Source organism: Argopecten irradians, chromosome 5 (assembly GCF_041381155.1).
Source record: "Argopecten irradians isolate NY chromosome 5, Ai_NY, whole genome shotgun sequence".
In the NCBI taxonomy this organism is placed as follows: domain Eukaryota; kingdom Metazoa; phylum Mollusca; class Bivalvia; order Pectinida; family Pectinidae; genus Argopecten; species Argopecten irradians.
This window is the reverse complement of record NC_091138.1, coordinates 9664271-9680946: the sequence shown is the minus strand read 5'-3', so window position 1 is coordinate 9680946 and position 16676 is coordinate 9664271. Positions and strand designations below refer to the sequence as shown.

At 37.1% G+C, this 16676-nt stretch overlaps 2 protein-coding genes across 2 annotated transcripts; one reads left to right on the top strand and one right to left on the bottom strand.

The window, feature by feature from the left end:
- The first annotated feature begins 860 nt into the window (after positions 1-860).
- On the top strand, positions 861-5359 carry LOC138324257 (uncharacterized). The gene is made up of 3 exons (XM_069269336.1): positions 861-1191; positions 3326-3457; positions 5304-5359. The coding sequence occupies exons 1-3, from the start codon at positions 861-863 to the stop codon at positions 5357-5359; spliced, it is 519 nt and encodes a 172-aa protein (XP_069125437.1).
- Positions 5360-14504: 9145 nt separating this feature from the next.
- On the bottom strand, positions 14505-15524 carry LOC138324256 (neuropeptide Y receptor type 6-like). Its single transcript, XM_069269335.1, has one exon. It carries the CDS (start codon positions 15522-15524, stop codon positions 14505-14507), a length of 1020 nt encoding a protein of 339 aa, XP_069125436.1.
- Positions 15525-16676: the final 1152 nt, after the last annotated feature.

Sequence of the window (16676 nt, the reverse complement as noted above, 5' to 3'; positions counted from 1 at the left end):
TATTCATGTTGCGTCTTGTTGTATAGTGGAACTTTTGCCCTTTTTATAGTGCTATATCACTGAAACATGCCGCCGAAGACACCAAGCAACACACCCCACCCGGTCACATTATACTGACAACGGGCGAACCAGTCGTCCCACTCCCTTTTTGCTGAGCGCTAAGCAGGAGCAGAAACTACCACTTTTACAGACTTTGGTGTGTCTCGGCCAGGGGACAGAACCCAGAGCCTTCCACACAGGGGCGAACGCTCAACTCAAGGCCAAAAGTGAGGTGGTGTCAAGGGAGACGTTAGGAAGAATAAAGTCAGTTAGGAAGAACAGAAAAGATAAGATCCTAAATTTAGTCGCCTCTTACGATCATGCAATAGGGGCAGCAGGTACTGTGTGAACAATCATATTTTGTAAAGGACTGAGGTAAGACTCGTGGGAATAGAACGGCGGAGTTCAAAATGGAAGCAAAATTGCTAAAATTTGGCTTTAAAATCTGGCTCCTCCTTAATCCTTGAATGGGTTACAACCATATATGTTGTGGAATATTTGTAGAAAAAATTATTCAAATGAATTACCTTGGCGACCATTCAACTTCACAGGAGTCAAATTAGCTAAAATCTTTAAACAGTTTCTTGTGAATAACTAAGAGGCCTAGAGACTTGATATTTGGCCTACAGCATACTAGGATGAAGGGCTACCAAATTTGTTCAACAATGACCTTTACCTATTTCAGAAACTTACATATTAAATTAAGGTGTTCCTTGTATTGCCTATATTAATTGTTAACCACTACTTTATACTGTGACTGTTGTTTTGTGCCATGAGTCAGCTGACCGTTAAGGCCCATGAGCCTCTTGTTGGTTACTGAAATGTTGCACGTATTCTTGCAGTTTGCATACGCCCACAATCTAGAAAACCAGGCACCTGCATTTGACGGTCTGGTACCAGAGGCACCAGAACCAGCAGCACCAGAACCAGCAGCACCGGCCCCCGTACCCCTAGGTCTGGTACCAGAGGCACCAGAACCAGCAGCACCAGAACCAGCAGCAACCAGAACCAGCAGCACCAGAACCAGCAGCACCGGCCCCCGTACCCCTAGGTCTGGTACCAGCAGCACCGGCCCCCGTACCCCTAAGGAGATCCCTACGCCTCCAAGGAAAGCCTCGCCTGAACTACTACGCCCCATATATACAAGTGAACGTATGTATTATCTAGATAATATATTGTTAATTGTAGGCGGAAGAATCATTTGTAATATGTATACAATATAACATGAATACCTGTCTCGCTACACACCACACTTGTTCTTCGGCAGTGTACTGTACTCACACGTGTGTCGCATCTGTGTATATTTACGTCTGTGTAGTGTAACTTCCGGTTTGCCGCGATTCCTTATTCTATTATCTTTTTGTAGGATATGCCCCCTTTTAAATTTAGATTACAGTTTAGGAATTCGCTTTACATGTACACACTTTCAAGATATTTCCCTTTTAACGAAATTAGTGTTTATTAACAATGTTTTACCAAGTCTCGCAAGGTCTCGTTAACGTAGTTTACCGTCGTTCGAGTCCCTCGGACTTTTCCATGCGTAGTAGATATATAAACAAATGGAGAGCATAATGTGATTTCCCCTTGGACACAACAACTCTACGATAGGGTACATGTAGGTAGCATCCAATCGTTTTAAAACTTGCTTCAACCTCTGATATGTATAAAGAAAATTCAAAGCAAAGTGTCACTTTCGAATTTTCTGCCGTGCAGAACAGATCGCGCTTGTTCGCAGTGAAATTCGATAAAAATTCTCCCGTCCCTTCCCGCCTGGTATTTACGTTAATTTTGTAGGTTGTGTTGAACTTTGTACCTTAATATGTGTAGATTTAATTAGCTGAGAATAGATTACTTAGTTTAGTCCTCAATTAGTCGAGGTTAGTCGGTCCCTAGACAAATTACTACCTGGTTTATTACATGTGGTTCTTCCACTTACTGTAATCATAATTATAAAAACATATTATGCAATTATATTTTGCAATATTGTGTCATGATTATATCATCTATCTATAATTATGTAACATTACATAATACGATGATACAGTAATAAACCTTGGCTACATTATCACCCAAACCTGAACGACTTTAGTTTTATCTATTCCTTTGTAAGGCAGAAAATTCGCTCCATTAACTTTCTGGTTTGCAACTTGATGACTGTACTATTAATATGCAGATTAACCAACCAAGAAGATCATTAAGGATTCAAGGAATTGCACCAGCTATTGTAATTGAACCTATTCGAAGATCAGCCAGAACACATAAAAAACCAGCGTGGCATGCTGATTTCATAATGTAATGATAATCAGTCGGTAAGAGTTATCTTTCTTTATTCATAGTTAAAGTAATAGCCGGAAACACCGGATGCTCAGATAGAGTTATCTGCCCCTGTGTTTTTGTAGACTGGTTCCCTTCCTGTAGCTCTCTACGGGAACCAGTTTAGTGTTTTTGTAATTCCCCGCAATGCACACTGGGAGAGATTGGGCCAATTCAACCACTTTTTTTAATGACAGAACACGGGTGCAGAATGCGCACAATTTGATAAAGAAATATGAACAGTTTTTGCCCACAGCTAGTGGCCCCCATGGTGTAATGTCATGTAACCCAGATTGGCACACATTTTTCTTATTTTTAAGCATCTATTTGTCAGATTGCAATAGAATTCCAATTTTTGTATCAATCTTACAAATAAAGCGTATCATCTATCTGTTGATCTATGTTTGGAATTATTCTTGCATGTGTTTCCATAAATAGCATCCTTGGATACAGGTCCGGAACGCACCTGATATCAATCGGGTGTAGGTACCCAGATTGTCACACCCAAGTAAAACAGTGAACAAACAAAAATATCAGGATATTTCAAATCTGATGTTTTATTTTGAAACTACAATACAAAAGTTAACAATGATAATGCCATTGAACACTTTTCTCCATATTTATTTTTAGAATGATTTACGTCAAAATTAATGTAGTCAATACGCAGGTAAAATTTCATCTTTATGGTTATCACTTACCTTTCTTACATGATTTTTACGACGATATTCATGAATATTTTTTCCTTTTAAAGCTTTGTTTTGTTTAATAAACATATGAATGGCATAAGGGAAGTAACTTTTGGATTAATAAGTGCTATTCGAGCGCACCTTTCTTTCATTTCGCATGTGCACATTATCGCAAATGAAAATTTAAAAAAAAATAGAAAATCAACATTTATGGAGGATAACACAGCTCTGAAGCTCTGAACTACGAATCTACCAAATAACTGACAACTAAATTGATTGTATTCTAGACGGTCTGGTACCAGAGGCACCAGAACCAGCAGCACCAGCAGCAGCACCGGCCCCCCGTACCCCTAAGGAGATCCCTACGCCTCCAAGGAAAGCCTCGCCTGAACTACTACGCCCCATATATACAAGTGAACGTATGTATTATCTAGATAATATATTGTTAATTGTAGGCGGAAGAATCATTTGTAATATGTATACAATATAACATGAATACCTGTCTCGCTACACACCACACTTGTTCTTCGGCAGTGTACTGTACTCACACACGTGTGTCGCATCTGTGTATATTTACGTCTGTGTAGTGTAACTTCCGGTTTGCCGCGATTCCTTATTCTATTATCTTTTTGTAGGATATGCCCCCTTTTAAATTTAGATTTCAGTTTAGGAATTCGCTTTACATGTACACACTTTCAAGATATTTCCCTTTTAACGAAATTAGTGTTTATTAATAATGTTTTACCAAGTCTCGCAAGGTCTCGTTAACGTAGTTTACTGTCGTTCGAGTCTCTCGGACTTTTCCATGCGTAGTAGATATATAAACAAATTGAGAGCATGTTGTGATTTCCCCTGGGACACAACAACTCTACGATAGGGTACATGTAGGTAGCATCCAATCGTTTTAAAACTTGCTCCAACCTCTGATATGTTTAAAGAAAATTCAAAGCAAAGCGTCACTTTCAAATTTTCTTTTAAAGCTTTGTTTTGTTTAATAAACATATGAATGGCATAAGGGAAGTAACTTTTGGATTTATAAGTGCTATTGGAGCGTACCTTTCTTATATTTCGCATGTGCACATTATCGCAGATGAAAAAAAAAATAGAAAATCAACATTTATGGAGGATAACACAGCTCTGAAGCTCTGAACTACGAAACTACCAAATAACTGACAACTAAATTGATTGTATTCTAGACATAGTTTTTACCACTTCCCCACTTTTTAAAGCAGACTTTTGAGTGAAAAGAGGAAAACTAGAGTCATTGCACGGGGCAATATTTACTGTAACACTTGATTTCAGGTATTTTCTCAATTTTATGGCTGTAAAAAATTCCTCCTAGCTTAATGCAGAAATATTACCATTAAAATACTTCATGATGATCAGGGTATAATTACCGGTATAGCAACAACTAAAAGAAAATTTCCGAAATGAATTAAAACGGGAGTATTTGTATAAAAAAGTGTGCCATTTTGGGTAGTGTGCCAATTTGGGTAACATGACGTTAGGCGTTTGGCTCTATAGACATATTTCACTCTTTTTCTCCCGGCGTTAATTGGTCAATTAATTTTCAAGCAATCAACGTCAAGAAAACAAATGTACTACAGACATAACATGGCGGCTAGATTTTTCAATCGGAAATTTCAAAGGGCTGTATTGAGCAAATTTATGGTATATAGTATAATTTTTTTGTTTGTTTGATTAATTAACGTCCTATTAACAGCTATGGTCATGCAAGGACGGCCTCCCATGTATGCGGTGTGTTGCGTGTATGTTGTGCGAGGTGCGTGTTTCGGGAGACTGCGGTATATTCATGTTGTGTCTTCTTGTATAGGAGATTTCAGAAAAGATGGCGTGACGTCACAGAAAGTTTACATCCGGGTCCTCAAAGGTACAAACACAGTATGGCGACTGATAAAAACAATAACAGATACGTACATCCCTGCTTCATAATCGATACTTTGTCAAAAGTTTACGCTTTCATACTTGCAAATTCTGATTTTGAAATGGTTTCTTATTGTTTCACAGGTTACGGATGTTAACATTTTTATATTTTCATTTGTTTATTGCTAAATTTTAGTGTCGAAGCCACCTATCGAAGCGCTGCCGGGCCATCACACGTAGGCCTACCCGATTTTGTTCATACGTATAAATTCAGGTTGTGAAAAGGTGTATGATCTATTTCAATGTATAATGTTTCTGTTATACATGAAAAACTGTTCACAATATGATATGATATAAACAAAACGTGAACCACCTGACCAGACTACGGCTTCGTCGCTGGTAGATCACCGCAGGCCACAGCATTGTTGGAGAAATAAATCATATTTATAAATATCAACACTTTTATCCCAAAAAGTACTTGTTTAAGATATATATTCGTTATTTAATATGTACATGTTGTTTTAATGGAATACTCTTGTATCATAACAAAATTACGAATAGTAATTAAACTACTGTTTTACACGTACACGTATGGCTGCCGATCTCGTAAAATAATATGGTGAATTTCATGCTGCAGATTTCATTTTCAATATTTCATTTTCAGCCGCTTTTATGCCATGGACTGCTATGTTAAGTCTCAAACTGAAGTGGTATTACTTTTAGATAATTGGAATACATATTAGGTAGACTTCATTTAAATTGATATAAATTACAGATCGTAGTACTGTAAATGCCGATACATTGAGCACGGCTTCGAGAATCCTAAATACTCAAAGTTTTGTTTAAAAATATGATAAAAAGAACCTACAAACTGACTCATTTGTATGTTATAAACTAAATCCCAAAATTGATGACAAAAAAAAAACCAAAATACGTAATTTAATGACACTGAAAATGGACGAAATGCGGATTCTCGGCTGTACTGTAATGGCTGCCGTGGGTTTGGGGTAATCTACGAAAGCAAATGTTTAATTTTGCACTAATCACACATCGTAAAGTGTTTTATCAAGAAACACTTCGAAAACAGTAATTGCTTATAATTATATTTTGAGGGACATTGAATTTAATTTGTAATTTCAAGTTGATATTTGCAATATATCTGTCAATGTTTATACGTAATGGCGACCGTGTGTTCAACAGAGTAAAATATAAGAATACTATATGTTTAAATTTGTATATTATTGTAAAATATTTTTATTTACACTTTTTGAAATGTAAATAACGCAATAGTTCTCGGATTGCCGTACTATTTATTACAATAAAATGTAAACAAACATCACAAGCGGCTGTGTTCACACAATGTTTATGTGTACAGATATAAGAGTTGTACCCTTTGAGCGCCCGGATGTACCTTTGTGTGACGTCATCGCCATCTTTTCTGAAATCTCCTATAGTGGAACTTTTGCCCTTTTTATAGTGCTATATCACTGAAGCATGCCGCCGAAGACACCAAGCAACACTCCCCACACGGTCACATTATACTGACAACGGGAGAACCAGTCGTCCCACTCCATTTTTGCTGAGCGCTAAGCAGGAGCAGAAACTACCATTATTATAGACTTTGGTGTGTCTCGGCCAGGGGACAGAACCCAGAGCCTACCTCACAGGGGCGAACGCTCAACTAAAGGCCAAAAGCCAACAGGATCAATGCCCGCCTCTCCTGTATATAAAGATTACAGTTGTTTAGACTACTGACCTATAAACAGGATCATTTAATGCCCGCCTCTCATGTATATAAAGATTATAGTTGTTTAGGTTAATGACCTATCAACAGGATCATTTAATGCCCGCCTCTCGCGTATATAAAGATTATAGTTGTTTAGGCTAATGACCTATCAACAGGATCATTTAATGCCCGCCTCTCATGTATATAAAGATTATATTTGTTTAGACTAATGACCTATAAACAGCATCATTTAATGCCCGCCTCTCACGTATATAAAGATTATAGTTGTTTAGACTAATGACCTATCAACAGGATCATTTAATGCCCGCCTCTCATGTATATAAAGATTACAGTTGTTTAGACTACTGACCTATAAACAGGATCATTTAATGCCCGCCTCTCACGTATATAAAGATTATAGTTGTTTAGACTAATGACCTATCAACAGGATCATTTAATGCCCGTCTCTCATGTATATAAAGATTATAGTTGTTTAGACTAATGACCTATCAACAGGATCATTTAATGCCCGCCTCTCATGTACACAAATATTAGTTGTTTAGACTAATATCCAATTATATTAACGGTCAGGATCTTTCCTGTTTGTGCATGTGTAAAGTGTGTGTCTCTCTCAGACTGCAGTATGTTCATGATGTGCCATTTTGTAACTGGATTTTTTATTGTTTATAGTTTTTTTATTATTTCCTTAAAAATTGAACAAATAATGTTCATATGTTTACCTATATAAGCTTTAGGAAATTTGACCCTCTCCTCAGGGGAAAATCTGAAACAGGGCAATAAAATTCATAACTTCTTAGAGGGCATTAAGACCTTTCAATCTATGCAGATTATTTGGTTCCATCAAATCTGTGAATTTAGCCATTTTTGACCTCTTTTGGTCCCGCCCCAGGGGTCAGCCAGGACCAATATGAATATGATGTTAACATTATTTCTTAGGCTTATAATTCTAACAAGGATTGACTCATTTCCATGCAAATTAAGCAAATAATGTTCATGAATGTGTTTTTTCCTAAATAGATTATAGTTAATGAGTGGTATCACTTTGGGCCGTTTTAGGGCCCCTCAGTGATAAGCAAAATATTTTGCATGAAGATACATTAGGGTCAGCTGCATATTGTATGCTACCCGTTATGCAAAACATCCAATTTTTTCTGCACTCATTTTTATTTCAGAGGCCAAAGGTCAAAGGGTGAAAATACACATTTCATTGTTTAAGTCCTAAATAATTAGATATTAGAATAGAGAAAAAAATTTGTGCAGATTATTCCTATGAATATTGGTTTTGTGAAAATCAGTTCAGAAAAATGATGAAAAGTCAAACAGTATGTCACAGTGACCTAGTTAAGCATTTATTCTATTTTAGCATTAAACTTTAATATTTTCGATGGAATCTAGAATTTTTCAAAGATTTGATAGCATAAAATTTATGTTTAGTACTGCATAAGGATCTTGACATGACCTGCTTAGGATGATTACATCCTAGAGTCACATTGGCTAGGTCATGTGCATAAATTAGGTCATATTTAATAATAAATGATATCATCTGTCCACTAAACATATGCTGTTTTCCCATGTTTAAAGAAGGATTTTAAATTATTTAGACTTGTTTTATGAGCCTAATTTTGAGCAATGCCTTCACAAAGGTTTCGAAATTTCGAACCTAATTTCGCGGTTATGGCTATAAAAATTTCCAACCGTTCCATAGCTTCAGAGTGACGTTTAGAGCTTAATTTATGTTTTGAAATGATCTGTTTTAGATGATGATAGCTTATGGTCATATGAGCTGGGTGATGGGGATGAATTAGGTCATTTTCAATGATAGGTATATTCTGTCAATTATGTATCTTCTGGATTTTCTATATATAAGGCAATTAAGTTTGTTTTGAGATTATCTTGAGTAACACCTGCATTGCAAACTTTTTGTTAGAAATGTGCCTGCTGCTCCATCGTAAAAGGGGAATATGGAATCTTTATCTCCTGGCTTTAGCAAATAGAGGTTAATATTCAAATTCCTTCAGATATTAAACAATGAACTTGTATTCATAACATTACTTGGCATTACAAACCAGGTGAGCGATACAGGCCCTCTGGGCCTCTTGTTGTTCGGTAAAGTGAGAAAAAAAGCACAGTGTGTTTTAAGATGTAAATAAAGCCTCTGATAGAGTATAGCATAAAGTATTTGTAAAAGTTTTGGGTGTTAAGTCCAAATGTATAGACACATAGTGATTTGTAGGTTGGTTCTGTCTCGAATTCGTGTGCTGGCTGAAGAAAGGGGTACACAGCGATTAGGGAACTATTCAATCTGTATTAAACATTAAACAGATCCTGTAACAAACATAAAACAGATAAGGCTAATGACCTATATTCTCACATTTGAAACGACAACACAGTCGGTAACGTTCAACAATTTATTATAATGAAATAGATGAATACATGAATCACAATTTACAAAGGGAATATCCTGAAAATGGAGCGGACTACAGAATGTAAAGAAACTTGATAGCAAAAATGTACACGATGTGAATATTTCAAAATACAATATTTTTACATATTATCGTATACATTATAACAATATAGTTTTACAGGAAAAAATTGTGGTTCAAAATTATTTATCTGATCAAAAACAACCCTTTCTTAATTGAAGATGTATATCGTCTGCTCTAAACGAGTCCTGTTAACGTTAATGGTGGAGTTCCCCAGGGATCCGTTTTAGACCCTTTTGTTTTCGTTGCATATTTACTTCTTTTTTGTCTTGTATAATTTTTTTGAAAGTACGAGTTCATACAAAATTTGAACAGCCCTGCAGGTAGGGCGTTAGAATTGTACCTACTGCCCCTATTGCATGATCGTAAAAGGCGACTAAATTTAGGATCATATCTTTTCTTCCTAGTTTGTTTGTTTGTTTGAGTTTTACGGCCCATCGACAACTAAGGTCATTTAGGGCCAAACTACAAGTCATGCATTAATATCAGGATAAAAGTTCAGGGTAAGAAAAAGCAAGTAAGGACTAAAACACAGATTGTAAACGTTAATTTGATAAAAAAAAAGTTTGCATGGGATAAAATAAATTTGGCTAAAACACATGAGAAAACTCATGCACAATGTTGATGAAACGATGAAATGTTGAGTTGATACGATGTATGATGAGAAAAAGTTCATATTTTGCTTAAAATACCGATCTCTTTGAGATAATTAAAAATACGATTATGTCTCACGGCATGAAACAAAGTGTACATGTCGGAGACATCGTAGTATTTATCTCGTATGTGTTTAAAATCAATACAATGCAATAAAATATGCTCCACTGTGAGAGGAGAATCACATGCATGGCATGTAGGAGGATCCTCCCCTCTCAATAGATAGGAATGTGTAAAATATGTGTGTCCAGTTCGGAGCCGAGAGAGAACAACTTCCTCTCTGCGGTCTCTCCGACTGGACAGTTTAGGATTAAGTGTAGGTTGAATTTTAAACAGTTTATTGTTTGTTTCGTAGACCACCTTTGTTGCCAATGGTGTTTGATGGCTGACTGAATTGAAGGTTTGATGTCGGTGTATGGTAGTTTCAAATCTGTTTGTGCTAGGCGAAGAGCAGTCTTAGCTGCTTCATCAGCCTGTTCATTCCCCTTTATACCCACATGACTGGGAATCCAGAGATAAGTAATTTGAGTTTTTAGAAGATAATCGAAATGTTCGGATTAAAAGATTTTGGATTAGAGTATTTCTAGGGCTTCTTGATTTCAAAGCCTGAAGAACCGAAAGAGAGTCTGAACAGATGATTGCCTTTTCAATGCGGTGTTCTTCGATATGGTCAAGCGCCAGACCGATAGCACATGCTTCCGCAGAGAAAATGGAGGCAATATCCGGGAGTCGGATAGAGGAGCAGTGATTAGATGTACAGCATGCTGCCGCAACTTTATCACCATCTTTTGATCCGTCAGTGTAGATCTGAACATGGTCAGGGAAAGCCCTAATGCACTCCCGAAAGGAGGATTTGTGTTCTTCGGGTAATACACTGGATTTTGCCCTCTCATGTAGAGATAAATTGATATCAGGTGTTTGAATGAGCCATGGTGGTACATCCGATACGGTGTACTCGTCAATGGTGTCGAAAGTTATATTAAGTTCCAGCAAAAATTTTGAAATTCTGATGCCAAATGTTGGTATGAGCTTTTGATTTTGTGTAAATATTTCTTGGTGTTGTGGATTGAATACAAGGTTAAATGCAGGATTTTTGGGGTTGGATTTCAGTTGAGCAGCATACTGTAAGGATAATTTCTTTCGTCGATCGTCTAGAGATGGCTCATTAGCTTCCACATGGAGACTCTTCACAGGTGTTGTTCGAAAAGCTCCAAGTGCCAGACGCAGTCCCTGATTCTGTATAGGGTCCAGCATCTGTAGATAGGAGCTGCGAGCCGATCCATAGACAATAGAGCCGTAGTCAAGTTTTGATCTAATAAGTGCCCGATAGATACATAGAAGCATTTCACGGTCTGCACCCCAATCAGAATGGGAAAGAACTCGTAGAATGTTCAGCGCCTTCGAGCACTTATCCTTCAGATGTTTGATATGTGGAACAAAGGACAGTTTCGAATCAAATATTAGTCCAAGAAATTTAGTTTGTTCAACTACTGGAATTTTAATTCCATTGAGTGTGAATTTCTTCCTAACTGACTTTATCTTTCCTAATGCCTTCCTTGGTACCTTGTGTTGAGCGTTCGCCCCTGTGAGGAAGGCTGTCCCCTGGCCGAGACACACCAAAGTCTATAAAAGTGGTAGTTTCTGCTCCTGCTTAGCGCTCGGCAAACGGGGAGTGGGACGACTGGTTCGCCCGTTGTCAGTATAATGTGACCGGGTGGGGTGTGTTGCTTGGTGTCTTCGGCGGCATGCTTCAGTGATATAGCAGTATAAAAAGGGCAATAGTTCCACTATACAAGAAGACATAACATGAATTTACCGCAGCCTCCCACAACATACGCGCAACACACCGCATACATGTGAGGCCGTCCTTACATGACCATAGCTGTTAATAGGACGTTAATTAATCAAATAAACAAACAAACAAAATTTGAAAATTGTATAAAAATATTATGGCGGTGTGTTTGTGAATCAAATAGAGTTATTTGACGCAAATTGTGCCTTTACTGGAGTCTGACTGCTTTGACAATAAATACATTCGACAAACTAATATTTTCTAAATAGGTTGTCTGATAAGCATGAATATTCGCATAATTGACAAAGCAATATTTACTGTAAGAAAAACAGTACATATATATGTTACCGCTACACCCTAAATTTGAAGATAAAAACATATTCTGATGAGTTACTTTTTCTACAATATTTGCAGTTCAAAAGAAAACAAATGATACTGTTTTTAAGACCAACATAACAATAGGGGTTCAGTGTGGATTTTTTCCCGTTACAAACTTTATTTTTTAATGCTTAATTTGCTAAAAATTCAAATTATTTTAACTACCCAAAAATCTATAAAAAAACAAATGGCCCAAGGGCCTTAACGGTCATCTGATTAACCAGAGATGTAACAACACTTTGTCGGGACCATGTCAGCATCATTTCATGCAAGTTTCGGCCAAATCGCACCGGTAGAACTTGAGAAGTTCAAAATGTGTTTTCAAGATGGCGGCTGTGGCGGCCATCTTGGATTTCTGATCGACCCGAAAAATAAGAACACTTTGTCGGGACCATGTCAGGATCATTTCATGCAAGTTTCAGCCAAATCGCACCGGTAGAACTTCAGAAGAAGTTCAAAATGTGTTTTCAAAATGGCGGCTGTGGTGGCCATCTTGGATTTCGGATCGACCCGAAAAATAAGAAGACTTTTTTTCAACCATGTCGGGATCATTTCATGCAAGTTTCAGCCAAATCGCACCGGTAGAACTTGAGAAGAAGTTCAAAATGTGTTTTCAAGATGGCGACTGTGGCGGCCATGTTGGATTTCGGATCGACCTGAAAAATAAAAGTACTTTGTCGGGACCATCTCAGGATCATTTTAGGTAAGTTTCAGCTCAATCCCACTGGTCAAACTTGAGAAGAAGATTGAAATGTGAAAAGTTTACGCACGGCGGACGGCGCACGACGACGGACGAAGCATGATGGCTATAGGTCATCCTGACCCTTCGGGTCAGATGATCTAAAAATCAACAAGACCTATATCTTATTATTTCAAACGTAAATGCTTAATATCTTCATCACAGTTAACCTTGAAAAAATTAACAGCAAAACTTATTTGACATATAATGGAAGAAATGCACTTTTTTTCAAAATTGGTTATTTCTTAAACTTCGTGCATAGAATTCTAAAAACTATTTTCTACAAATAGCGACAATCAGTTTTGAAAGTCACAAAAAACCGTTTAACTAATGTTGAAACGAGACTGAAATCTCACCACAGTAGATTCTTAATTTGTTACATGAAATTTCGCTTTGTTAATTGGACAATCAAATTACTATTACAAACACCTTTGTTTGTTTGATTGATTAATAAACGTCCTATTAACAAGCAGGGTGCTGTAAGAACGGTCTCCAATGCATGCGGTGTGTAGCGCGTTTGATGTGCGAGGTTCGTGTTTTAGGAGACTATGGTGTGTTCCTGCTGTGTCTTGTGTAGGGAAACTCTTGCCCTTTTTATATTTCTTTATCACTGAAGCATGCCGCCGAAGACACAAAGCAACACACCTGACCAGAAAACATTACACTGACAACGGGCGAACTTGTCGTTCCACTCCCTTTACAATTACACATCTATACTATTAGTTAGGAAACGAAATGCTAATTAGATAAATGCTAGAAGATTCACGTTGATATTTAAAAGATTAGTCCAATTTTAAGTACTCAAAACTTCACAGGAATTTACTATCTTAAACTGATACTTGTCTTAACACATTCAATAAAATAACAATCGATCAGGTAAACATACTTATACATTTAAAAGTGGTTTTCACGTATATAAAACAAAATATGCATTATTAATTATTTTGAGAATATTATGAAACGTTCAGCAATGTAACTGATTTACTACAATATGATTAAGATACAGATCCGTATATATTATCACTACGTTGATGTTTGATAGATGATCCGACACCATCCAATAATGGTCACGCGAAGATGACCTTTGGAAATGACCAATCAAATCGGCACTGCCAGAATCTTGACTGTGGACGATTAGTTTGAAAAAACTGTCCGAATTATTTCCGTGTACGTAGTCATCTCGCCCAAAGTGCACAGCAATGCTAAATGTATATATATACTGAGACGAAATGGCGTTATCAATTGACCTAGCAATGTGTAGAAAATGTATTATATCTGAAGTTCACGTGGTAAAAGGTCATCCGAACATGACCTCTTATGGGATGTTTTCAGATCCTCTATTGAACGGAGTGGAAATAAGGATATGTATTTTAATCATATTAGGATTACTAAAAGGTTGAACCCACGAACCCACTCTAGCGACAGAGCTAACGCGAAATGTCCTCAAGTGCAAAGATAGAAGGTGAACATACAACTAATCATAATCAAAAATTATTATTGTTCGTCCAAACTTATATAGCTATGATTCTAATATTCTTTTTACAATACATTAAAGTTGTAAATGACGTTCCATAGACAGTTCCTTGAAGGTGATGACCAGTTTGTTTGTTTGATTTATTAACGTCCTATTAACAGCTATGGTCATGTAAGGACGGCCTCCCATGTATGCGGTGTGTTGCGTGTATGTTGTGCGAGGTGAGTGTACTGGGAGACTGCGGTATGTGATGACCAGAACAAGTTTAAACCCAATAAGATAATTTATTAATTAAACAATGTACATTTGTAAACATTAAAGGGATGTAGATACGGTGTTGTTTGGGCTTACTTGATGTTGGTTGTTGAGTTTACGTAGAGTGGTAATGGTGTTCCGAACTTCCTCTCGAAAGGTGCCATTGCCAATGTAATAAACAACTGCGTTCATCGAGTAAGTGATACTTTCTAGTAACATTGACAAAGGAAAAATTAACAGCATGCCTCCGATAGGGATGTCCGCGCCACTCGTCGTCTGGATTGGGAATATGACTACTAATGGTAGGATACAGATGATAAAAATGATGGTAACAACGATGACCAATTTGGTAGTTTTTAGTTCCCGAGCCTGTCTGGGGGTGATGGTACTCTGGTTTCTGCCAAGTCTGTCCCTGCGATAGCGTTTCAGCAACAAGATGGCAAGAGTTATATTACAGATGAAAACACCTCCGAGAGGTACAAGAAAATACAACATGATTGTCATTTGATAAAATATATTATATAGGTCAATGTTAATATTTATTTGTGGTAATCGTCTGACAAAATATTTTCCCTCCGTTCCCTGGATAGCCACAAGTTCCGGTTCAACCGCCATTGGTAAGATGGTGATAGGAGTAATAACTGAACACACAATGACTACACAAACGATTCCAACTCTCTTCGTGAATATAACACTCAGTTTGTGTGGCCATGCGACACTGACCAACCGCTCAATTCCGATCAAAAGCAGCATAAAGTTGGAACAGTTTCTAGGCGAGCGTGAAATAGCATTGAAAAGCGCGAAGATTTTGGCCTGTTTCCAGCCGTCGATATAAAAAAGATGAATGCTAATCCCTACCATTGGGATTATGAGGAGAAGTGTGAGCATGTCGAACACGGCCAAAGAGGTCAGGATCAAGGACGTGGCTACTTTAGACTTCTTCACTTGTTTCCCATAGAATCGCATTGTTATAAGTGTTCCAGGAATCCCGAGCACACTGACGATGATACTAGGTATGAACAGAAAGCACATCGACGAGAACTCCCGGTAAGGTGCAGTGCCATTGGTGTTATTCATCATATTTAGAATGATCAGAGGTGTAAATAATTACACAACTATCTGATGAAGATGCTGGTTTTTAAAGTTCTATTATCAGCTACACTCGTTCAGGTATACAATATGTTATGGATTTATGCTCCAACAAACCTTAATGTCTCACTTACCCATGATACAACCGAAGTAAGCTGTCTTTGTAATTTATATATAAGTCGATGTGACGGGAAATTAGAATGGCTAATCAAGGGCATTGATGTTATAGCAACCCCTTGATCATAGCAACGTATTATGATGATAATCATCGTGCACCACTTAGTGACTGTTTGCTTTGAAACCAGAATGCCGTGGGTCAGATTATCTTTAAGGTCTAATATTCAATAAAGTTAATGAATATAATCGTGTATCGGTGATTAGTAGTAAATGCAAAGTTGCGATTCAGAGGAATGTTCCGCCGCCGTCAACAATATCATTAACAGCTCCGCATACACATCATCATCAACACCAAGAAATGGCTGTCGTAGAAAATTAGCTCCTTTGAAGTATTGTTTCTTTTTTTTATTTTGAAGTCTTAAAAGTGACAATTCACTCAGGCTAATTCTTTTACATAACCAAGAAGCAAAATCTGGCATAAATGTATTGTTCTACATTTCTTATGAAACATATAACATAAGATGTTGACAAATTCCACGTCATTGTTTAGTATTTTAATTGATACCGTTGTAATTACAAATCGTTGATCAATACGAATAAGCAGGTACAATATGTACGCTGTACCCATATCCGAGCCAAAGTCACGCACGCTAAACAAATGAACTACATAACCACTGTGAATGTGATATAATGATTTTTCAGGCTGTAACATTATATGGAAATGTTAAAGATTTAGAAAAATTAATTTTACGTTTAAACTTAGATAATGGATATTAATGAATACACTTAGTCTAGTATAGTTATACATGTAGCCTTAGACATCAGGTCGCAGTGACCAGACGGTTATATGCCTTGTAGGTATACTTAGTAGGATATGTATTCAAGTAATCTGACCACTTAGTAGGATATGTACTCTGACACTTATTATAAAAATGATTGATGTTGAATATCCATGTATCTCTATATAAACGAAGGTTTTGAAAGTTAACGGAGTCGCTCTTAAGGACTCCACGAATAAACACCAGA

Coding starts and splice junctions, on each gene's coding strand:
- LOC138324257 (XM_069269336.1), top strand. CDS start 861: ATGTTGCACGTATTCTTGCAGTTTGCATACGCCCACAATCTAGAAAAC. Junction 1,192..3,325: donor CCCCATATATACAAGTGAAC/GTATGTATTATC, acceptor ATTGTATTCTAG/ACGGTCTGGTACCAGAGGCA. Junction 3,458..5,303: donor CCCCATATATACAAGTGAAC/GTATGTATTATC, acceptor CCACCTGACCAG/ACTACGGCTTCGTCGCTGGT.
- LOC138324256 (XM_069269335.1), bottom strand. CDS start 15,524: ATGATGAATAACACCAATGGCACTGCACCTTACCGGGAGTTCTCGTCG.